A 24,552-nucleotide genomic window follows, 5' to 3' on the forward strand; every position below is an offset into this window, starting at 1 on the left:
CAATGTCGGATTTTCATTAAATAATTTTCAGTCCATTTTTATTTTTTTTTAACTTTTCCAGTTTTAAGTTATTTCATTGACCATTGTGTGTTCTTCTTGCTTTAATGGAAGGGTACCAACAATTTTGTCCTTAAGTGTATGTTTGCCAACAAATGAATGGTAGTGATTTGTTTTGATTTCTGTTTTAGGTAACCAGCTACAGCAAAGGGCAGGAGGTAAAAAACACAACCCAACTCTCTTCAGAAAGCAGCATTCAAAATCTTATTTTAATTTGTATATTTACTCCATAAACATTATTACAAAACTCAGCAAGTTACCAATATTACATTATCACCGTACAGGCTTGATCACAAATATTTAAAACCTTTGCAACAGTTACAACAAAACAAAAAAAGAAAACAAAAAAAAAAATAATACTCAAATAATTTACATGAAAATCTATAAAACAGCAAATTGTTCACAAATTATATTTTTTCCAAGTTTCGTTTTTTTCTTTGCTTATTTGTGTTTTGCACAGTAACACAACACTCTCACAACAAGATCATGGTCTTATTACAAAACTCCCAACAAAATGTAAATATTTCTAGTTTTCTGTCGATACTTTAATATTTTGGTTTTTAAAACCAGAAACTCGTCATTGTATATCCTTTCCACTGCCCATAGAGGCGCATAAAAGGTTACTCACACACACAAATACTTCACAGCACTTTCTAAGAAAAATATACACTTACAAAATATGTTACAAATTGGCACACAAAAAATATACAAGATTTTGTAGTGTCAAGAGTTCATTAAGATTCCTTCTGGTAACAACTCTAGACAGTATATATAAAGCTCGGTAATCTTTTAATGAAAAGAGCAAAAGTAATTCCAATCAATGTCAAAGAATCATGAAGTGATTACATCAAACATAACAATATAATATACATTCATAAAGAGGGTTAGGTACCTAATCTATTTTGCATTTCTTTTTTTGTTAAATCTGGGAAAACAAACAAACAGAACCAAAAGAAAGAAAAACAATTGTCGGCTTTCTTAGCACCATTAACATGAGGCAGCTCAACAGTGGCACATTTTTGAACAAAAATAAGAAGAAAAGGAAAATTAAAAAAAAACCTATGAACTCAGAGAAGTACATTCAATTTGACAATAGGCAGAAATGAGAGAAGGCAGACTTAATGGGCTTGCAGCCCATGTGGAGCTTCCCATCAGCAGCTTGTCTTGGTCCTAACCCTGATACACTGGAGAAAAGAAACAAAGGATCATGGCAGAGAGGAGAGAAAAAAGGAGACAGAGAAAGATTGATTATGATTCTTGCCGTATGCAAGCAATCAATTACCATCACCTGTGCGTCAGAATTACCATATCCAGTGTGACAAGGCCTGTTTTTACATCAAGCTTCCATTTGTCCACACGTCTCTGTGCAGCCTCTGCTGTTGGAAATGATACTTAATGCTCAAAACAGAGAAAAATATATAGGCCTATTGTTCTATTTTATAATCTTGTAGCCATTTGAAGGGGCTCCATATTTCTAATAAAATTCATTTTATATATAATCAAAACACTTTATAATCTATCAAACATGATTGTATGATTCATTTTAAGGTGGATTATTTTAGGGAAAGTGAGGCAGTGAATGAGCCCAATGTTAATGATATTAATAGCTTGGGAATACACTGGATTAGCTAGCACCTTTTTTTTTTATTATTTAAATCTGTGCCTTTACTTGGCCTTGATCCTCAGCAGACAGTATTTTCTAACAAAATACTAACCCATCAAAACTGAGATGACAATTTAAGTCAATATATGAAGAAAGAAATTTGGCATTATGTAAAAAAAAAATGAAAATAAAAATCAGAAAGTAATTCCACCAGTGGGGCACCTGTAAAAGATGGCAGTTTTAAATAATAAATCACATGAGAATGATCAGAATAGTTACTGTTTAAGTTACTGTTTCAGGTAAGATATGAGTAAGATTCCCAAGTGGAGCTAATGCAAAAACATGCATTTACAAGATTACTAATTTGAGTTTTACTGAAAAACTGCTTTCACATTCACATTTAGTCTAACTGCAAAAATGACCTGTCCATTCATGACTGATGTGTACATCAGAATCTCTATGAGTAATAAACTGCCTTGATTATTCAGTACAAAACAGCAAAATTCAGCGAGGCACAGCCTCGACCGAAAAATAAATTTCCTTGCTTACCCTAAAACATCTTAACTACCCTCTCCTTGGTCCGGAGAATACTCATTTCAACCTCTCTTTTTTTCATCTTCTTCCTCTACTGTAGCCTTCAGAGCAGATCTCCCCTTTGCCTCTCTTTTGTTGCTTCTCAGAGCCAGGCGATGTTGAGGTAAATTGAATTTGGCAAACAAAGTGGGGGAAACAAGGAGAATTCAGTCTTTCTGATTTGGTTTAGTGAGTGGTGGCGTACCACTGCCAGCTGTTGGTGCCTTTCATCAGAGAAGAGAGAAAAGTCCCAAATAAAGATTTCCTGTGGTGGCAAGTCTCTGTGAGGAGTCTCCAACCCGAGCAGCCAATACTCCAATGATAGAAAAGAGGAACAGCCAATATTCACACATATATAAGAGGTCATTTACACAGCATTGTTACTTTTGGCACATTGATTTTAAGATTATAATCATCTTTTTTTGCAAATATTGCATGTCCCTGTACAACAACATTGACAAAAATACTCTGAGGGTGGAGCTTTTATGAATTTGCAAGGCGTAAAAATGTAAATTTAGATAACAAGTTCCTCTCAACTCCAGGAGAAAAAGAAATGCTTGATAAAAGGAAATGGGCAGTCATTCCAACTTTGAGGGGAAAAAAGACAAATGTCTGATATGTCATCAATACAAAATGGTCCCATCTTGTGTGTTCAAGATGTCTTGAGCTTAAATAGGGCTCATTAATTGTAGGTTTCCCTCTCCAAATGAGCCAGGCAGTGTATGAAGGACAGCAACAACAGGACATCCATATTCTGCATACAAAAACAGATGAGGAGGAGGGGTGCGTAGATGTCACTCAATGCTTTTGTGTTTATAGCTACATCTTTAAGGAAACAGGGGAATAAATACATAAATCTGGGTAGCTAGTTCTGCTGAGAAAATACAAAAACAAAGTTCCTCAAAAAGGCGACAGAACTGTTTTCAAGGCTTAATCTTTTTTTTTTCAGACAAAAGTAAAACAAAACTGACCATAAGAAGAACAAACAAGGCAGAAACAACAAAAGCAAGAAAAATGCAGCCATGGTCGTTTCAAATCTCAATCAAGCTTGACACAATCACTCAATAGGTAGTTTGCAAAGTACAAGAAGTTTTTCATGCAGATATTAATTTCCTCCTCAGGGCAGGGGGGGTTAAAAGGAAGTGGGAGTAGTCAGGGGGAACGTAGTACTCATGCAGCTCTGGCATAGCGTCAGTGTAGGTATGCTTGGGAGGGGGGAGGGTGGGAGCTGAGCAGGTAGTTGGGAACAGTGAGAAGGGGGTGCAACAGCAGCTGATAACAAAATATTACCTCAGTTTCTCAAAAGAGGTCATCAGTGCTATGTCCTTATTTGGGTCCCTCTCAGCTCGCTTCCCCTTCAGTGTCTCAATCCGAGGGAACTTTGCACTGGTCTTGTGGCGGTACAGCTTTTTGTGCGCAGGGCCGGGGTTAATAAAGTTGGGTTTATCAAACATGTTACAGCCCAGGGCTAGTTGGGGGAATAGGGGATGAGAGGGGTTAAATTTGGCCTGGTTTTTCCCTCCCTTTCCCCCTGCCTTTCTGCCCCTCCCGGCCCCTGTTAGCACGGCTCCTTTCTTCTTCAGGTCGGCCTCGGTGCCTGCCAAGATTTTGAGGGTCTTTAGGTTGAGGCTATTGGCCTCAGAGGGCATGCAGGCCTCAGACATTGGATTCCAAAGAGGCTCAATGGAGGCCATCATGAACCTTTGGACCTCAGCCATACCAGAGACAATGTTGGACAGAATATTGGAGGGCTCTTCAAATTCTCTCTGGTCATCACTAACCAGGCTGTTGCTCTCCGACCAGCCAGTGCCAGACCAGTCCCCAGTGCTGCTACTGTCAGTCAAGCCTGTGCCACAGCCACCTGCCTGGTTCTTTGCTGCTTTGCCCTCCAACATGGCCTTTATCTTTTTGGTGGAACGGGAGTTCTGTTTGGGGGTCTTAACTTTTTCTGACTTGGGAGCTCTGGGAGCCCGCACTTTCTTTGGGCTCTGTCCAGCAGTTGTTTGTTTGCAATTGCTTTTCCTCTTTGACTTAATGCTTTTTGCACCAGCCAACATCTCACCAGTCTGTTCGTCAAATTCTGTAGTTCCCAGTTCTTTCTTATCTAAAGTTAACACATCTTGACTGTTGAAATTGTGCAGTGGAAACTGGCTGTCTTCCACTGTGTATGTATTTGTTGTGTGCTCTTGTTGCTGCATAACGTCACAGTTCCACTTTGCCTCCCTGTTACAGTCCACAGTCATATCATTGACATCCTGGTATTCTCCTACATTGCCTACAATCTTCATCTCGCGTCCCACCACTTGCGGGGACAGATTGGGGGTTTCGGGTGGGGAAAGCTCTGACAGTGACGAGTGTCTAAACTTGTCAGGGGTGAAGTTGGAAATGTCCAGGAGGTCTGAGGACTCCCTGAGTGGGGTAAGGGCGTCCACACTCTGCTGAATCACCACTTTAGGACTGCAGTGAGCTAAGAAGCTGTCTCGGCCCTCCTCCTCACCTTCTCGCTCACAAGACTTGAGGCTGAGGGAGCTGTAATTGCTGGAGGAGGCTGACAGAGAACCCACTGAGTCATAGCTGATGAGCCTGCCATTGTCTGTGCACAGGGACCCTCTCTGGTATTGCACCTGGCCCTCCACACAGGCAGGCTGACACACTTGCAGATCTGCCCCAGGCTGCAGCCCAGCCTCAGTCAGGTAGCTCTTCTCATAAAGCAGCCTGTCAGCCTCAGGGCTCAGCTGGCTGTAGTTAGACACTGGCAAGTTGTCATTCAGTGGCACAGCAGCTGGGAAATTGTTGGGTAAGACAGGAGTCTTAGGGGTATCAGGTCCAAAGCTCTGGCTATGACTCGGGCAGAGCTGTGGGTGCCACATCTGGGGGAAGCTGGGGCAGTTCTGTGGAGATTGTTGCAGCTCTGATTCAGAGGGAGGGGAGAGGACACAGCTCTGAGCAAGCTGCAGAGACGAAAACGGTTTCTCCTCTAGGGATAGCCCCAGAGGATACTGCTGCCTAGAGGGCTGCTGGGGGAAATAAGGGATGGTTGCTCCACTGGAGGAGTCTGTGGCATCTAACAGGGTCTGCAGGTAGCCCCCCGGGATGACAGGGACACCTGCCTCCACTTCCTCTGAGGAGGAAGCTTTGTCAGGAGAGCAGTTTGACAAAACAAAGGGGAATTTCTCCTCAGCTGCGTGAGCTGTGGCGGTATTGTCAGAGAAATGGGGTTTGACTGTGGTTGAGCTAATGCCTGCCTCTCCTAACCCAGCAGTAAGGTCCTCAATCTGTGCAGCAGCGACACAGGCATCCGTTTCATTTGTCACGCTCCTCCCCTCCTCTCCCTCTGCCTCTTTCATTTTCTTGCTCCTCAGCCTGGCTTCGCTTTTGAATTTCCTTATCCTGACTGTTTTATTTCCTCCCAATCTCCTCCCCTCCCTCTCCTCCCTCTCTTGGGAGCGGCTCTTGGCTGTGACTGTGTGCGTGATGGAGTTTGTGTCTAATGTCACTGGGAGGCCTGGGGCTGCTGTTATTCCCGCTACCATGGGGGTGGCCTCTTCTTTACTGACACCTCTCTGGCCCTGATCAGAGAGAGGGGAGCCCTGTGTTGTTGCTGATTGCTCCACAGTGTGAATCCTGTGAACCTTAAGCCTGTTTGCAATCTTGTATTTCCTTTTTGGATGACTAGAGTTAAAAGGACGATGGTGGCGTCCGTTTAGATGAATGCCGCGTTGCTGTTTATCTCTGGCAGCCAGCTTAAGCTGTTCCTGTCTCTCTCTTTGCCTCTCCTGCCAGAAATCCTTCAGAGGAGCCAGTGTCTCATATTTGCTTACTGTGTCTGTATTTAAGCTCACAGTAGCATCCACAGGATCCAACTTGCCCAGTTTAACTAACATGAGTCTCTCTCCTTTAAACCTGTTGATGATGATGTACTTGATGACCACTGGTGGCTCTTTCCGACATGATTTCCGTCGTTTTTTGGGACACCAGTCTACATCCTCTTCCTCTTTCTGTCCCGAAGGAGCTTTCTCTTTTTTCTCTGCATTCTTCTCACTTTCAAGTGAATCCACATCATACAAGTAATCATCACTGTATCGAACCTTTCTCTTGGAGCGCAAACCATAGTTGAGAGGGTTAGAGGGGCTGAGCAATCTCTTTGAGTGGCCCTTCTTAAATCTGCCCTCCTGCAGGGTGTCTGAGGAGGAGCCAGTGCAGGAGCTGTCATCGCTGAATTCACCTGACTCCTCTGTTGAATTGAAGTCCATTAGGTAGTTGACTTTTGGTGTGGACATGGGTGACCCTTGGGAGCCATCAAGGGGGCTCCTACCACTGCAGTCTCCTGCCTTTCCTTCCTCTCCTGTCTGAAGAATGAGCTCATCCGTTTTGGGCTGAACATCCTCAGCACTCCTCCTCAAGACTCCTGCTCCCTCCTCTTTCTTGGCACAGTTGGCCAGGACGCTAGGGAAGAAGTTGAACTGTGTCTCCTCCTGGAGCACATTTGTTTTTTCCCTCATGTTGTCCTGGAATGACTCATAGCGGATCTTTAGGGAGCAGACATCACTACTTAAAGTTGAGTCATCGTCTTCATCATCAAAAAGATTGTCAACATCTTCCTCAGAGAAGAGATTGACTGACAGTTCATTTTTAGAGCAAAGGTCCAGCAGTTCCATTTTACTCTCGCTGATGAAGGATTCAAAGTAGCCCCAGTCCTGGCCAGCGTTAGCCAGTAGAACCTCCTCTCCACTCACTTTGTCCAATAACAGTCCTTCATACAGATTCTTAGCTGTTGCATCATCCTCAGGATCATCGCACTCCTCTGTTGTTTTGTTTCCATCCGCTCTCTTGCCCTCACCTGGGGCCTTTGGCAGAGGAAAGCTAAGTAGCTGGTCAGAGAGGAGCTGTTCTCCATAATGACTCACTGCCTCCCCCGCATGGCTCAGGCACTGGATGCTGATATTGTTGATGTCAGAGAAGTCTTCTCTGCTCACATCCCCTATCCTTACACTTAGCCCAGTCTCTGTGTCAGGGTTGGTGTTTGGGTCGTGGGGTGGGTTCTGGATGGTACTCGGGTCAGTAGCATCCCGGGTCTCGATGAAGCAGCCGAGGCAGGTGCGTGCAGGCTGAAGGAGACACTCATCCGTCAGGGCAGACACAGTGCTGGGCTCCATCATTGTAGCTGGCAGAGGGAGGGCAACAGGCAGCAGTAGGGAGGTCTTCTGGGTGTCTCCTTTTGGGTCCCAGGAGCTAACAGCTTGAGTGGGAAGTGATGCAGGAGTGGAGGTGTGATGGAGGTGGGGGACTACAGTCGGAGCGTCATCAGTGGAAGGGCAGGGGGCAGCTGTCAGGCCCAGAGAGGACTCGGTGTCGAGGGGAACAGGGAGTGTCGGTGATGTGGGCGTGGTCTTCTTCTGTGAAGTCTCGGCGGCAGGAGGAGACGAGGATGGAGGGAGAGCGGCATCAACGAGTCCACACAGACTCAGATCGCCACTCTGCTCACATACCCCTGCAAGAATAAAAAGAAAAATGTTTTTAGTCTTTCAGCTTCTTGAACAAAATGTCTGAGGTGAAATGCTTGACAATGCTTTTGTTCTGTAGTTACACTGACATTCATTTAAGGCGGCTGAAATGCAATTAGTGTCAATTAACCCCCCAAGGTACAGCATGTCATTTAGTGGTGCCAGCCCCTTAACAGTGTGTGTATTAGATACGTCAGAATAACTTTTTTCCATTACTGCTAGGTGTTTTCATGTAAAATTCTTGACAAGGCAAGATGTTACAGAGCTGCGGAAATTTCTTGTACATCCTCAGAACACATAAAACATGGTGACTCACAAATGGGGTCACCTACTTTGTGTGAAGTTAAAATCTAAGCATCAGTGAAAGTGACAAAGAGCAACAAGACATGCAGTTGTTCTATTTGATATAATATAATGAGCAATTTAGGTACAAGCTAACATGAAACAGTCTCGAAACAGTCTCTAAAGGCCCAAAAGGTAGGTGTTATTTATACAATTAGGCAGCAGTTATGTAATGACATAAAAGTCACTTCATGGTTTGAACTGTGTAAAAATTTAATTTACAGAAAAGGGCAAAATGAAAGGATCTTCATTATTTTTGTAATTACTTTGATAAGAATTCAAAAACCAGCATTTTTCTGGAAACAAAATGACAAAGATACTATGGAACTGCATGACTACATATATCAACAGGAGTGCTACAGATTTACATGGCACATATGTAAATCTGTCTAGATTAGGTCAGTCACACAAACTGAGTTACCATACAAGAAGGAGACTTGTGAGAGAGGCCACCAAGACACCTATGACTACTCTGATGGAGTTATAAGCTTCAGCAGCTGAGATGGGAGAGATTCTGCATGGAACAACTGTTGCCCAGGTTATTCACTAGTCAAATCTTTATGGGAGAGTGGCAAAGAGAAAAAGCCACCGTTGAAGAAAACTCAGATTAAATCTTAACTAGAGTTTCCAAAAGGCATGTAGGAGACTCCATAGACAAGTGGAAGAAAGTTCTTTGGTCTGATGAAACCAAAATGGTGCTTGTTGGCCATCAGACAAGACGCTATATTTGGTGGACACCAAACACTGCTCATCACCACAAACACACCATTCCTACATTGAGGCACGGTGGTGGAAGCATCATGCTGTGGGGATGCTTCTCGGCAGCCGTTCCTGGAGGGCTTGTAAAGACTGAGGGTAAAATGAATGTGTTAAAAGATAAGAAAATCCTGGAGGACAATCTTATTCAGTCTACAAGGGAACTACAGCTTGGGAGAAGATTTATTTTCCAGCAAGACAATGACCCAAAGAAAAAAAAATACACAGAAATGGTTTAAAGACAACAAGGTGAATGTTCTGGAGTGGCAGAGCCAAAGCCCAGACCTATATCCAAAAGATAATTGAGCAGTTTTGTGAAGAAGAATGGGGGAAAATTGCAGTGTCCAGATGTGAAAGCCTGATTGAGACCTACCCACACAGACTCAGTGCTGTGATTGCAGCCAAAGATGCATCTAAATACTGACTTGAAAGGGCTGAATATTAATGCAGTCACTTATTTTACATCACATATATTAATTAATTGGCATTACTTTTAAGAAATCTGTTTTCACATGGGATTAAAAAGTTTCTTTAATTTTTTTGTCAAAGAGGCTGAATAATATTGACCATGATTGATTTATAAAATCAATACAAGGGAAAAACATCCAAAGGAGTGAACACATTTTATCCGCACTGTATACATTGCATCAATTTAATGCAGGTTTCCTTGCGCTACCTCCCCCTCTCTTGAGGATGTAATTCATGTAGACACAGATCAAACTTTACTCAAAGGTAACAAGATGCCACAAAATTACCTATCAACAAAAGCAGTAATGACTTAATCTAAAGTAGACTCTGTGATTTCTACCAGGTCGATTGTGACAATATCTTAATCAGTTGAAGACATCCATCTGATGAGTAACAATCAAAACCCACAGAAGCGGGCTTGTAGCAGCAGGCAGATAGCTTTGTTTGCTCTGCATAATTAGATGACAGCAGTAGAGGCAGGTACGTACACATGGGACACGACAGGCCCATATGTTGGAGACTGTATAACCAATATTATCTACACCTGCCTCCCTCTGCAGTCCCAAGCTGTTGCCTCACACGAGTTTCTTAAACCAGAAAATATGAAATTTGAAAAAAAATACCACAGCAATTAAAGTGATCACAGAGGTTAACAAGCAGCGTTCTCCATTTTAGAACCTAATCACTATTGAGGTATTAATAAATGCTTGAGGAAAAGACTGCTTAACACACATTATTCAGTGTTGCTGCATTGATAGTGAATATCTTTGTATGTGGGTATGATTTGAGAGTGATTTAACGAGGAAATGGAATTTCTGAGAGCAGCTCTCTCTCTGGGACTTCAGCCCGCAGACACATTGGAGCAACCACAACGCCTACTAAAAGCCTTTAACTGCACTCCTGTCATCCTTATTGAAAAAAAAATGTCAGGAGAAATACATTCTCTTTATCTTCCTCTTTGAGTTACAACAGCAACTTGTTGGAGAGTGTAAGAGTACACAGTGATGTGTTCGCTATCTAGTTTTTGGTCTTTGAGCTAAAATGACCACAGATCATGAAGTCTGGGCTAAAAACCTTACTTTAAATTCATGAAAACAACTGGGTCTGGTAAAACTTAAGTGGTAAAGCAGGCAGATGCTACGGTAAGGTAGGGTAGGTCAGTCTACCGGTTCCTGCCAAATTTAGACATTTCCGGCATGCTGTCACTGAAAAAACCTAACACAAGAATTTTCCCTGCTGTGGACGGTACCATTCTGAGGGATCTTTGACGTTTTATCAGGAAGTTAAATGTGTAAAGGGCAACAACTCCACAGTTTACCAGCCAGTTTCCTTCTCCAGATAACATCACAAATGCAAAATGTAAGGCCTGTTGCAGGGATAGTCCAGCTTCAGTTCAGTATAATAAAAGGAGAAGAGCAGCACTGTCAACTTATGGAAGACTCATTCTCCAAATCAACAAAAAATGGGAAGACCATTCATCTGAGCAACAGTACCTACATGTTTGGGATAGGCAGAGTCCTTAAAATATTCCCAAAGGGTGATTGGACAAAGGCTCTGTCTGTCTCATTCATCAATGGTCAATGTGAGCAACAAAACATATGATGTAATAGGCATGCCCCAACCCGGGAACAAACATACTTAAAGCTCAGCAGGCAACCACTATTGCTGTTCACTGTCAGTTGAGCCAGTTGGTAAATTAAGATCTTGCCCATCAAGAAAAGCTTTCAATAAGGTTGCCAAGTCCTGATAAACCTGCCACTATAGCAGCATCCATGCTAATCTCATCACCAGCAGTCACCATTGTTTACTGACTTTCAGTACCACTAAACCATGCCCATAGCAGCCGCCTTGTTTTCTTCAAATTATTCTAATTGGTCCAGTCTTTCTCTGACTGGGAATAGGCATATTAGTCTAAAGCTTTGCAAGACAGCCAGCTGAAAGACTTGGACCATTCCTTTGGCTTTGTAAGGTCGATGAATTCCACCACCTCATCCAGTTCACCCACAGTGAGTGTTTTCTGAACATTTTATGAGTGGAAGCCTGGGTATTATTTCCACACTTTCACAGCATTTTGAAGATCAGAATGAAGCTCAAACTAGTTATCAGCTACTGCTCTATTAAATCAAATAAAAGTCAATTATCAAATCAATCATGGTTAATACAATTTTTTTTTTTACCAAAAAATTACAAAAAACCTTTTTAATGTCAAAATGAAAACAGATTTCTACAAAGTAATGCCAATTAATCAATAATTGTGATATAAAATAAGTGACTGCATTAATATTCAGCCCTTTCAAGTCAGTATAGATGCACCTTTGGCTGCAATCACAGCACTGAGTCTGTGTGGGTAGCTCTCAACCAGGCTTGCACATCTGGGCACTGCAATTTTACTCCATTCTTCTTCACAAAACTGCTCAAGTTCTGTCAGGTTGCACAGGAAAGGGCATGAACAGCCCCTACAAGTCCAGCCACGAATTATCTTTTGGATAGAGGTCTGGGCTTTGACTCAGCCACTCCAGAACATTCACCTTGTTGTCTTTATACCATTTCTGTGTAGCTTTCTCTGTATTCCGCTCTCTGTCTTGCTGGAAAATAAATCTTCTCCCAAGCTGTAGTCCCCTTGCAGACTAAATAAGATTATCCTCCAGGATATTCCCATATTTTTCCACACTCATGTTACCCTCTACCTTTACAAACCTTCAAAAGCCGGCTGCCAAGAAGCATACCCACAGCATGACGCTGCCACCACAGTACTTCACTGTGGGGATGGTGTGTTTGTGGTAAAAAAAAAATAAAATAAATAAAAAAGCAGCATGGTCTTCCTTGGTCATCAGACCAAAGAACTTTCTTTCTTTGACCATGGAGTCTTCCACATGCTTTTTGGCAAAATCTTGTCAAGATATAATGGTGGTCTTGGTGGCCTCTCTCACTAGTCTACTTCTTGCACGGTCACTCAGTTTGTGAGGATGCCTGATAAAGGCAAAATTTACTCATGTGCCATGTCTTTTCCATTTCTTGATGATGGATTTAAGTGAACTCTGGGAGTTTTCAGTGCCTTGGAGTTTTTTTGTATCCATCCCTTGACTTAAACTTTCCTTCATCTTTTCTCTGAGTTGCCTGGAGTGTTCTTTTGTCTTCATGGTGTAATGATAGCCTTATTAACCTGTGACTGGACCTTCCAGACACAGGTGTCTTTATACTACAATCCCTAGAGACACTGCAGCTTTGGTGATCCCAATTTCACTAAATGTGAGACTACTATTACTAACTGGCTAGACCTCTGTTGAATTAGGTCAGTCATTTTAAAGAGGGCAAATATTTATGCAGTCTCTTATTTTATCTAAAACTTTGTAGAAATCTGTTTTCACTTTGACATTAAAGAGGTTTTTGTATTCTGTTTATGTTGTTGTAAAAACAGCCACATTATACTGACCATGATTGATTTATAATATCAACAAAAGTGTAAAACATCAAAAGGGTGTATACTTTTTATAGGTACTGTAATTGCAGACTGCATATTTTTCTTAGATGCACGTCTACGATACGAATCACTTCATTGTCCCCTTGGGGAAATTTGTCTTGGACTCCCAAGTGCTGCACACATTCAGCTGCCTTCACAATAATATTAATAATAAATTAGAGCAATGAGCACAATGTCTAATGTCTACCCTAATCTCTTTTCCCCACATTTCCAGTCTCTCTCTGGTTCTGCAATCACTGAAGGCAAAAGGCCCAAAAATAAAAACAAGGAGGTTCCTTCAGGACATTTTCACACCATTTTTGTTTGGCACATGTAAAGATAGATGATGACTGATGGAAGGATTTTTATTCTGAAGGTGCTCAAGTTCATTTGGTATTTTGAATTATATGTAAACAGTGCCATTGCCTGAAATTGAACAAGTAATTTTGCAGGGCTCTGAGATAAGGAAAATATAAAGAAATGATTACTTATCTCTTTCATTAGTCCCACAAAGACGCCAAGCCACAGAGAGAGGGAAATTACAAAAAAGGGTAGAAATTAACTTCCTTTATCCTCCCCTACCCGCATGAAACTTAAGCTGCCACCTAATATTGCCAAAAGATTGTTCAAAATTACTGTGAAACATTAAACTCATATTGAAAACTGTGTTTCCTCAGGGTTTATAATGGATTAACAATCTATCCTATCCAGTGTGTGTGCATGTAAGAGAGTGAGTGAGTGTGCATGCGTGTGCATGTAAGAGAGTGAGTGAGTGTGCATGCGTGGATGGGGGTGTGTGCGTGTGTGTATGAGAGTGATAGAGTGTGAGTATTGGCTTGGGGGTATAGTGTTATCGAGAGGCCATCTGTCTCCAGCTGGACCATTAGCTCTTCAGCTGTTCAGAATGTGCCACAGATCAGTCAGTCAGACAGGTACACAAACACTCACACGCGCTCACATGCACACTGGGTCTTACAGTGATGACTGCAGATGACAAATCAAGTTTGACACTGGAGGTCAAAAGGGGATCAGAAGATACATATTCACAGATATGGTACAGCGTAATGTTACAACTGCTACTGAGCTGGTAAATGCAAACAAGGAAAACATCCAAAAATACTCACTGCTGCCAGAATTCAGTATGTAAGCTAGTAGGAGCAGCTTCTACACTAAATAAAAAACACTCCGAGAGCATCCTCGCACGGTTGTAGTTTTTTTAGGCGTGTTCTTGAATAGAAACCGAGGCTGGATGTGACACAACTAATGCAAGCTGGCATGGACTGCCACCAGCGAGCATATGGAAGGACCCCGGCTGCTGGCAGGAGGTGGTGATCTTCTGATCTCAGCCGTGCCAAACCCAGCCATGCTAGACAGCCCGAGCACCGCCAAAACTAGACCAGACCAGACCAGACCAGTTAGCACTCAGAGCTCTCTGAGTCTGGTCTATCTTTCGAGCTGTGACATTCAGGGCTTCATCCACCTGAGCAGCACGAGCTGTTCTGTGCCAGGCAGCACCGCGGGGAGGGGAGCTCATGCTGAGGGACATGGTCATGGACACGAAGAGAGAGAGAGGGAGACAAGTTGGCGTCTGTGGCCTTATCTATTAGTGTATCAGTTGCCACACATGCACACACAGACGCACGTGCACATACACACAAACAGTACAGCCATGCTTCTTTCTTTTTTTCCTTACAACCCATTCTGGGGCCGTTTTTATAAATATACTCCTAGAAGAATCCAGCCAGACTGAGTTAATGGTTCAAGTATGTACTTCATAGCTGGAGGTCCGTATGTGAATTGTATCTAATGTAAAAATAACAGTGAAGCTTAATGTTACCATGTACGTTCAATCACATGTGGTGATTTTCACTTTAGGTTTCAGTTAATTTATATACGTTAAAATTAGTTTTAATATCTCGTGCTAAAAAAGGATTTTCTACTATGTCCATGTTTATCAGGAAGTGGCAGAATGCTTGAATTTTGAGTTCTCGGAATTTCAATTTTATGTAAAAAATGACTTGGAATATCACAGTTGAACATTAAAACAGTATTTCAGTTTCCCACCCATGATATTACGTAAACATTGCCACCATAGTAATGTCATCTAATAGTTCAAATAAAATATAAAATGATATTTCAAACTCACTGCTCCTCAAATACTTCAGCTCACTTTCATTTGGATTGTTGTTGTTGTTTTTTTTTTTTTTTTCAAACAGAATTTGTTTCTTTCTGATAGGAGATGAGAGGCACACATGGCAGCAGAGTAAAGCCCAGTTCAGCCCAAAGATTCACGGCGCAATAAGATAGTTTTAGAACGTCTCTGTCGAACCGAGCTGTTGCAGCTCATATCAAGCTGTCCAATGCAGGAACTGGGAAAAACACCTCTCATTTTGAGGGCTATAAATGCCAATTTTGTTTGATAAAGCCGTGCCATTAATTTTGGAAATTATTACATCTATCTTTTTTCATCGATCATCATGATAATCACTTGTCATCACTGTTGTAGCGTGGTAGTGAAATTTCACAGGACATATAAACACAAAAATACTTTTCTAGATCCGTCTTGTTATAACACAGAGCCTTTTCAAATGACATTTCTATTTTTCTTTTTCAAATCTTGAAAATATTTAGGCCTATATCTTTATTTTTTAAGTTTTAACACAGCAACTTCAGCCTAGAATCTCCTGTTGGCTGCACATAAATGCAGGAGACAGCAGAGTTAGCAAGCTGAAGTTTGCTGTTAATGTTAAAAAAAAAACATAGTTTAAATCATTCTAAGAAATTCATACATTTTAAAAGGGAAAATAGAAATGTTTTCTCAGCGGATATCTTCTTTATTACAAAACTGATCTAACAAAGCATTTTTATGTTGATATGTGCAGTGAAATTTAGCTGCTGCACTCTGATGATGATGACAAGGATGATTTGTAATAAATCACTCTTGTGCACCCAATATATGGAAAAAATGTTATCATGAGGTCAAACACTGAGGTGCAAGGAGGAGAAATAAAGAAGAGAGAAGGAAAGAGAAATAGCACCAGTTTAATACCTGCCCTCTGTTTTCCTGCTGAATTGCACTGGCCTTCGTTGCTATTTGTAATGAGGCTTATTTGCATCTGAGGGGGGCAATTTTGCACTGAATTTTGAGCATTCCTCCTCCTCCTCCTTATATAGTAAATGGGACAGAATGCAGTTTGCTCAGCTGAGCGGTTTGCATGCATCATGTGTAGAGTTAGCTTGGATTTTTCCTTTGCATGTGCTCTCTGAATCCGCCACTTTTTATCTATCCATTTTCAAATGATCTCAAATGAAAAAAAAAAATGCAAAAATGTGGAATTTCAAAATGCAGCAAATTTCATTCAGTGGTACAAGTTAACCCAGACATGTAAAAAGTGAATATGCATTTTTTTACTGAATCTGTCCTCCAGAGGAGAAAACAACAACTTCTAAAATTCTTGTTTTGTAAGGGGAGATTGGATGCATAAGAGGAGATACAGGCAAATCTGGATGGTTATTGGCTTTTGAAACACAGAGTCAAGTAAATTAATAGCTCAAGTCTGAGTTTTTGATTTAGAACAGACTGTACATAATTCTGTAAGTAGACAAATCACTGGTGGATCGTGTAAACTGAGGTCAGCACGTCATTCTTGCAGTCATGTTCTTTCTGCTGTTTGCTCTTCACACACACTCACTAGTGTAACACCAAAGTATGCTGACACAGGATTGGTCGATAATTCTCTCAATACAAAAGGACACCGGTATATATCACCTGAAGCCGGGCCCTGCTTGTACAGATTCTACATTTTTCATTTAGAAATTAGTTATGTGTGTAAAGCTAGCAGTATTTACCTAAGGCAGTTTTATAACCACATATCTCAACTACAGGTTAAACAAAAATCCATTCCATCCGGCTGAAGGAATGAAATAGCTCAAATACCACATTATTAAGTACAATGCAAATGAAAACAGCTGACATGGCCTATTTCTCCCTCTAATGGCTTTTTGAAATTATTTCTCACTCCCATCCCCCCTTTTCTACCCCACCCACCCCCTCACTATCTCCTTCCCTTCAAACTTCCCTGCTCCTTTTCCCGTCTTTAAGGAGGCTTTCACATTTGTAAAATGCAGAGCTAGCCATTCTGCAGCTCAGCCACCCAGGGCGTTAACTCATCCAGCTGTTGGGCCAGACATAGAAGCTGCTTGCTACCTATTGCTTCCCTCTTCACTTTATGACGTTTTGTGAATGGTGGTGATGATGGTGGTTGGGGGGTGGGGGGATCAATCCAAGCTAGTACAGGATGTTCATATTAAGTGGTGAGTAACTGCAGCATGATTCATGGCTATCCTCCACAGAGAGCTGCCCTATTGCTGCTCAATGGAGACGCTTTCACCCTCTCCTCTACCGCTCTTTTTTTCCCTACGCTTATTCTCCACACTTCTTTTTTCCTCTTAAGGAACAGAAAAGCACCAGGGATAATCTGTATGATTCAGTGAGACCTCACTAAGTCTGACCAAGAGCTGGAACAATACGATCAAAATTATCGAAAGATCAGTGGTGCTTGAAAGTTAACTTCAGAGGTCAGTACGCAGCTGAAGGTGCCTTGTAATGCACAGATCCAATGTATATCATAATGACTTACATTTCAAGTGCATAACTGGTGGGTCTGATAGCAACAAGAAAAGAAAAGAAAACTTACTCCTCACAGTCCAAATCCCATAACATCCTTTTCATTCATAGATTTTTGGGGGGCTTTTTATTGTCTTTATTGAGGCAGGTTTTACTGAGCAATTGCGCACTGCTCTCCACCTCTCTGCGCAGAAGGGAAAAGTTGCGCGCTCAAAAATCCCCGACGAATTTTCATTGCTTTTTTTCTAATATGCACTGTGAATAAAGGGGTATTAATGCACAGGCTAGCTGGTACTGTAGCCTAGGGTTTCTATCTCCATGGGGGCCTGAGAGATGTAAAGTGTGGTTACCACATAATGTAACAGCCGACACACTGATGGCAGGGCTCGATATTGACCGCCGCCAAATGCAGTTGGATTCTAGCCACAGAGGGTTCCTCAGTGAGGCACATTGGTGAGTTAAATTGATCAGCGTCACAAACTCCACCTCCCTCTAACTGTGCGCGGCTCTTAGTGCCAGTGTGTGTGTGAATTAGATTCCTGTTTCAATGACTGACTTACACATAAAGGGAGGATTTTTTTTCCCCAAAATAACTGAATCTATCAGTGCGTCTGTCATGCATCTTTGTGCAGACACTTTTGGCTTCATGTGGTTCACACAATGACGCAAACACGAATGCCACTCACAGACAGACAAACACAAGCTAACGTGTTGGTGGTGTAGACCTGAGGCTTCTATCTGCAGAGGAAAAAAGGATTCAACATAGAACCGATCTTCTCTCCTGCTTTAAAGCTCCTCTCTGACCATGGCACATACATGCACCAAAGCTGTCTGTATGAATAACCTCTCTCGCTCTCTCTCCTGAGCCAGTTGGCTGATACGTACATTAACTGATCAAAAACATCATAAATTCTCTTAAATCCTAGTAACTGATCAGCAAGGCAGTGAGAATAGAAATAGAAAGCTTCTAGAGGAGTTATAAAAACTTCAGCTGAAGAGACTAAATCTGTAATTTCTCGGTTTTATCTTTTTATTTATCACAGTAATGAGAGTTAAAACCGCTGATTACAGCTTTCTCACATGTTAACTTAACACATATAATCTATTATTTTAATGAACAATTAGTAACCATTTTTAACATTAAATGGATATCTATTTTTATGTAAATATGGTGCTTTAAAGAATGAATCTGGTCAAAATTATCTACAGTGAGACCAGGAAAGAGTTGATCTCCTGTAATGGACTATTAACAAAAGGAATAAAACCCTGATGCTTCTAACAGTGTGACACATTTCTCTGTAATGTGCTGTTTAATTTGTGCAAGTAGAAGTCATTTAGGAGAGCTGACTGTGTTTAGGTTGATAAAGCATGAGAACAGAGCATGTGTTTTGTCTCATCCCAGATGTTCAAACTTTCTGCCTTTTTATATGAAACTGCAGATTTTGTTCATTTCTGTTTTCACCTGAGGACAAATGCTTGTAAGTTAGAATCACAGTTTTGTTTTACATTTGAAAGGATTGTAACTCCTTGAAATATAAACCTTGATTATTTTAAACAGGAGTCGAATGTCTGCTCAGGAGTTTTGAAAATTAGAGGGAACACTGAATGAAACCCACATGAAACTTACTTATAGGTTGGCTTACAACCAGCATATCATCAATGAAACAATCTATGGTATTTCCCTACCCCTTCCCAACATAATGCACCAGCCACCGCTTATTTATCTGTCTTCAGTTCGACAAGGCAGCATGCTAGACAGGACCACAAATGAGTAAGAGAAATAATAGCTGCACCCTCTCCTCCACATATGCACATTATTCACAAACACATGTAATGTTTCAGAGTTGTGGAGGCATCAGGAGAGAGGATTAACAATAGCATTAAAAGCTTAATTTAATGATTTTTCTCCGCTTTGAAAAAAGACAGAGTGTGTTTGACGTTCTACATATCTTATCACAGAGTTTTAAACTGAGGGTTAAAAGCTAATTTGAGAAACTAGTTCCATTGCTTGTGCTAATTCTAATTAAAGTTTTTCAGAAGCAACAAAGCAGCTGTCATTTAGTTTTATAAATTCATGATTATTCCTTGGGGAATTAAAACTTCTGCTTTTAGATCTGCAGCAGGTATGTGTACAGATACATCTAAAAAATTTTAACATCATGTTTTTCCTGTGATTTAATTCAAAAAGAGAAAGTTCCATATATTCTAGATTCATCTCAAACAAAGTGAATAATGTGAAGACTTCTGTTGTTTTAATTTTGATGATTAGGATTTCAAACTCACAAACATTTAAACAGTGCCAGCCCAAAAGAAGATTTTAATACAGAAATGCTGACCTTCTGGAAAATGATTATCATTTATGTTGTATGCATTCTGTGTGTCGTGTAAGCCAATGTGGGCTGGGCATATGGTTGTATGCATGACACAACAATAAAATAAAAACTTCAAACTTCTATGTACTCAGTAATTGGATGGAGCTCCTTTTGCACAAATAACTGCATCTATGTGACGTGACATGGAGGCGATCAGTCTGTGGCACTGCTGGGGTGTTATGAAGCCCAGGTTGCTCTGATAGCAGCCTTCAGCTTGTCTGTATTGTTGAGTCTGGTGTCTCTCATCTTTCTCTTGACATTTCCCCAGAGATTCTCTATGCGGTTCAGGTCAGGCTAGTTGGCTGGCCAACCAAACACAATAATACCACAGTCAGCAAACAAGTTTCTGGTAGTTTTGGCTTTACTAAGGAAAATCAGCATCTCCTTAAAGCTTCTGAGCAGATGGGAGCATGAAGTGCTCTACAATCTCCTGGTAGACGACAGTTGACTCTAGACTTGATAGAGCACAGTAGACCAACACCAGCAGATGACATGGTACCCCAAACCATCACTGGCTGTGTCAACTGGAAACACTGGGCTCCAAGCAACCCTGTGCTTCTCCAATCTTTCTTCAGATCCTGGAAACTTGATTTCCAAATTAAATGAAAAATGTGCTTTCATCTGAAAACTTTGGACCACCGAGCAACAGTCCAGTTCTTTTTCTCCTTCTGTGTCTTACCCTCCTTGTGGAGGCTGTCAGTGATCATCCTCTGTACAAAAGAGAAGTCAGCATTCTTCCCCATGATTGTCGTGTGTACTGAACCAGAGTGAGAGAATGAGGGCTCAGGATGCCTTTGCAAATTGGACTTTTCCACAATATTCTAATATTTTGAGGAAGTGGAGTTTTGATTTTTGTGAGCTGTAAGCTGTAATCATTGAGATTAAAATCTAGGAATATTTCTCTTTGTATGAGCTGAATCTAAAATATATAGATGTTTCACTACTTGGATAAAATCACAATCATTTTAGATGCATCTGTAAATGTTCAAAGCAAGATAGAAAGAATAACAGCCAAACTCTTTTGTGCCTTTTTCTTCTAAAAAAAATGTCGTATTTAAAGAATAAAACCCTAGAACACTATGAAACTTGGATACAAAGTGAATGGATTTCACCTGTGTTCTCCACTGCATTTGCATTCGCCGGTTCTGAAGTCTTCACGATCAATGTGAGACTGCTGTCTGTTAACACATCCATCAATACGGCTCAGTGCTTCACCTCCTTCGCATCATTTTGACTGTCCCACCTGTTGAAGAAAGAGAGAAACAGAAAGATAAAGAGAACGCATGAGCACAAGGACATCTTTAAGGTGTGACTATGGAAAGAAAAAATAAACTTGGGTGCACTGGTTTTTATTACAACAAAGAAAGACAAACATTAAGCGTCAGTAATTACAGGAAAGGCTCCAAACATGATAGCAACAACAAAGAGGCTCTGGGGTTGCTCCAAACACTCATTTCTTCACTGTATCTCTGATTCGTGTCTAAGATTAATTTAAACTTTGCCAACTGAGAAAGTACACAAAGAATCAGATCCCGGATCACTATGGAAACTGTATGCCACACTATCCTATTTTAAGCTTCATTTAACATTTATGGCAGAGTTGTTAACCTATGCAGGCCTTACATAGGCGGCTCTGAGCATATTTGTTTATTGTAATTAGCCGCCTCTCTTGCTTCTTTGTGCCTCAGCTGAAGGGCAAACCAACCTGGCTCCAGAAGATGGATTAAAGAGATACGATGGAGGTGAGGAAGACAATCTGTGAATATTTGGACAATACTTCTGACCTAAAGCGAGTGATGGCAAATGTAGGAGGGGGTGCGAGTGTATGTGTAACATAGAAAAGGGTTTTTAAAGTACCATGTGTAGAATTTTCACACTGAAATATCTACATTGATTTAAAAATTGCTAAGTACTCACATTATCACAAATATTTCCAACAGCTTTCAGAGCCAGATAAATTATCATATTTTACAGTTTTTAACAGTCTGTCTTATCATGGCAGCCATCATGACAGAATCATGAAATGTTTATCACTGCTGTGGAAACACTGGATGTCAAAGACGGCAACACAGTAAAAATTGCCTGTGTTAAACATAACACTTGAAAAGTGTGTTTATGTGTCTACTCTTTTGAGTGTTAATTTTTTAACACTGAACCAGAGTCATTCCAACACTACGCAGCAAAATCATCCATTTTAATTAGACTCCCGTAGTATTAAACACTTTTTCCAAGTTTATATATTTCTGAGTAAATAAATAATACTAATTATTTACACAGTCATCATATAACACCAATGAAGCAAAGAGACGGATGCAGAGCTAGAACACATCCTGAGTTTAAAGTCTGCACACCCCCTTTCAATGTAGACCATTCCCCACTATCTCAGTGGATAACTTCATTTATAGTGCAGAAGTGTTTTACATAAAAAACAACACTAATTCACCAGAAACATGAGCAAAGGAATCCTAACAGTGACCACTGCAAAACAGGTAACATCCAAACACATAGCAGTACAATTCAAAACATCTAAACTAGAGACGCTCCAATAACCTTTTATTTTTCCTGATTGCGATACTAGAGCATAGGGTATCACCATGTACTGATCCGATACCAGTGTAAACTTTCTGGACTGACAGTAATTTAGCCCTACAGTGAACTCAGAACATGTTTGTACAGCCTCTCTGTGATATTGGAATTAGTGTTTCCTGCTACATAGTATGAGTTACTGCTAAATATCAAAATAACAATGACACAGAGGGCCTAATTACAGGCTGTTTATCTGTTTTTCTCATTATGCTCTATTAAGGCCATCTCCATAATGATCTGCGTGTTTATGCATGTCCAGTTTAATGCAGCATGATGAAAGACAGAACAGCCTGCCATTGGTTGACAGCCCCTTGCAAAGCATTCAAGCTAATGATGGATTAAAAATACGGATTAAAAGACATTCAGTATGAGATCTACCAGTGTGGATTTAATCTTTAAAGTCCCTGAAAAGTCACCCAAGTTCCTCGCTTGCTACACTTCCATGGGATGGCACACTAACTTTAAGAAGAAACAAAGGCTGCGACTATGGATCAAAAGTTATTTAACTTTTAATAACCTGTGTCACTACCTGTCATATATAACTTATTGTGGCAGGGAATCATAAGGAGAATTTTCTTTCTCATCTGCTAAAAATGTAGTAAGAAGTCCTGTTATTTAAAAGACTGATCCAGTGTTGAAATCAGCAGAATGAAAGAGAACCTAAAGAGCATACAGATGGGTAATGATGTGTTCCAGGTCAGCTTGTTTGAATAATTTCAGTTGTGAAGATGAATAAAGTTAGCCTTTTCAGCAATTTGAAATGGGAATCAAATGAAATCACAACCTTTTAGATGTTTTAACTCGTGCTCTGCTCAGCTTATGCCACTTCTGCTAAATAATGCCTTGTCATTTTGCCTTTCCACAAAACAACTAAAAAGGACTGCTAGGGTTACTAAGGGCTTGGTTTGATAAGGGTATCAATATCAATTGATTAAAACTGAACCATTTCATTTTCCTAAACATCAGTGTCATCAAAGAGAGGAGAAACTGGTTCACAGTGTGACGTTACAAACCTACAACTCTGCTTCCCCCTCTACACATACGCATTCACAAAGTGTTCAGACCCCCTTCACTGTTCACTATTTTATATTGCAGCCTGATGCCACAGTCGAATAAACTTTTTCATTCACTACCACATCATGACAAGGTGAAAACAGAATATTAAAAAGAAAAAATGTAATATCACATTGACATAACTATCCAGACCCAAAACACTTGAAATTTAGCTCAGGTTGCTCCCATTTCCCTGGATTGTTGCTGAGATGTTTCCACCCCTTGGTTGGAGTCCACCTGTGGTAAATTTAATTGATTGGGCATGATTTGGAAAGGCACGCACCTCACTGTAGAAGGCCTCACAGCTGACAATGCATATCAGATAAAAAAACCAAGCCATGAGGTCAAAGGAACAGCCTGCAGAGCTCAGAGACAGGATTATTGCAAGGCTCAGATCTGGGGAAGGCTAAAAAAAAAAAAAGTTCTGTTGCTCTTAAGGTTCCCAAAAGCACAGTCGCCTTGATAATTCTCAAATGGAAGAAGTTTGGCACAGCCAGGACTCCCAAGAGCTGGTCCCCCAGCTAAACTGAGCAATCAGGGGAGAAGGGCCTTAGTAAGAGATGTAACCAAGAACCTGATGGTCACTCTGACTGAGCTGCAGAGATCCTGTGTGGAGATGGGACAAAGCTCCAGAAGAACAACCATCACTGCTACCCTCCACTGGCCTGGGCTTATGGCAACGTGGCTATGGAAGCCTTTCCTGCAAAATGCATGAAAGCCTTGCTTGCTCTGATATGTATTGTCAGCTGAAGAAATACCTTCCTATAAGTGGACTAAGCTCAAGTGAAGTAGGGATATGCTGCACAGTTCCATCCAGCTGCATGGCTACTTGTTTTGAACTGAAGAATCTTTTCAATAAGAACTGCATTCCACCTGTTTTTATTAATGAGTGATTTTTCATATAATGATGGAGAAAAGCTGTCAAAGATGGCCTACCAGTTTAACTTTGCTAATGATCCTGGGAAGCTCAGGAAAGCCACTTTTTAATTGCTTTTCTCCCTCGTTATCAGAAATTAATCTATGAAATGAAAACAATAGTTTACTTTTGTAAATGCACCTTATGGACTATAGTTTTCATTGTCCTATATTCAAAGCAAGAATTGCGTGGCGGAGATGGGGGAGCTTAGCAGTACGTCTCTGAGAGCCTGCTG

The 24,552-nt window shown here is 40.9% G+C and overlaps 1 protein-coding gene across 1 annotated transcript in view; it reads right to left on the reverse strand.

The window, feature by feature from the left end:
* Positions 1 to 247: 247 nt before the first annotated feature.
* The window catches only part of nexmifb (neurite extension and migration factor b), a 98,574-nt gene continuing 74,269 nt past the window's right edge, over positions 248 to 24,552 (reverse strand). The window contains exons 2-3 of the mRNA XM_041797007.1: positions 20,875 to 21,005; positions 248 to 7,724 (exon numbers count right to left, since the gene is read on the reverse strand). Coding sequence (XP_041652941.1) covers positions 3,520 to 7,724; positions 20,875 to 20,956 — 4,287 coding nt within the window. The 5' untranslated portion in view covers positions 20,957 to 21,005 and the 3' untranslated portion in view covers positions 248 to 3,519. The remainder of the gene's footprint in view (positions 7,725 to 20,874; positions 21,006 to 24,552) is intronic.

Source organism: Cheilinus undulatus, linkage group 10 (assembly GCF_018320785.1).
Source record: "Cheilinus undulatus linkage group 10, ASM1832078v1, whole genome shotgun sequence".
Lineage (NCBI taxonomy): Eukaryota > Metazoa > Chordata > Actinopteri > Labriformes > Labridae > Cheilinus > Cheilinus undulatus.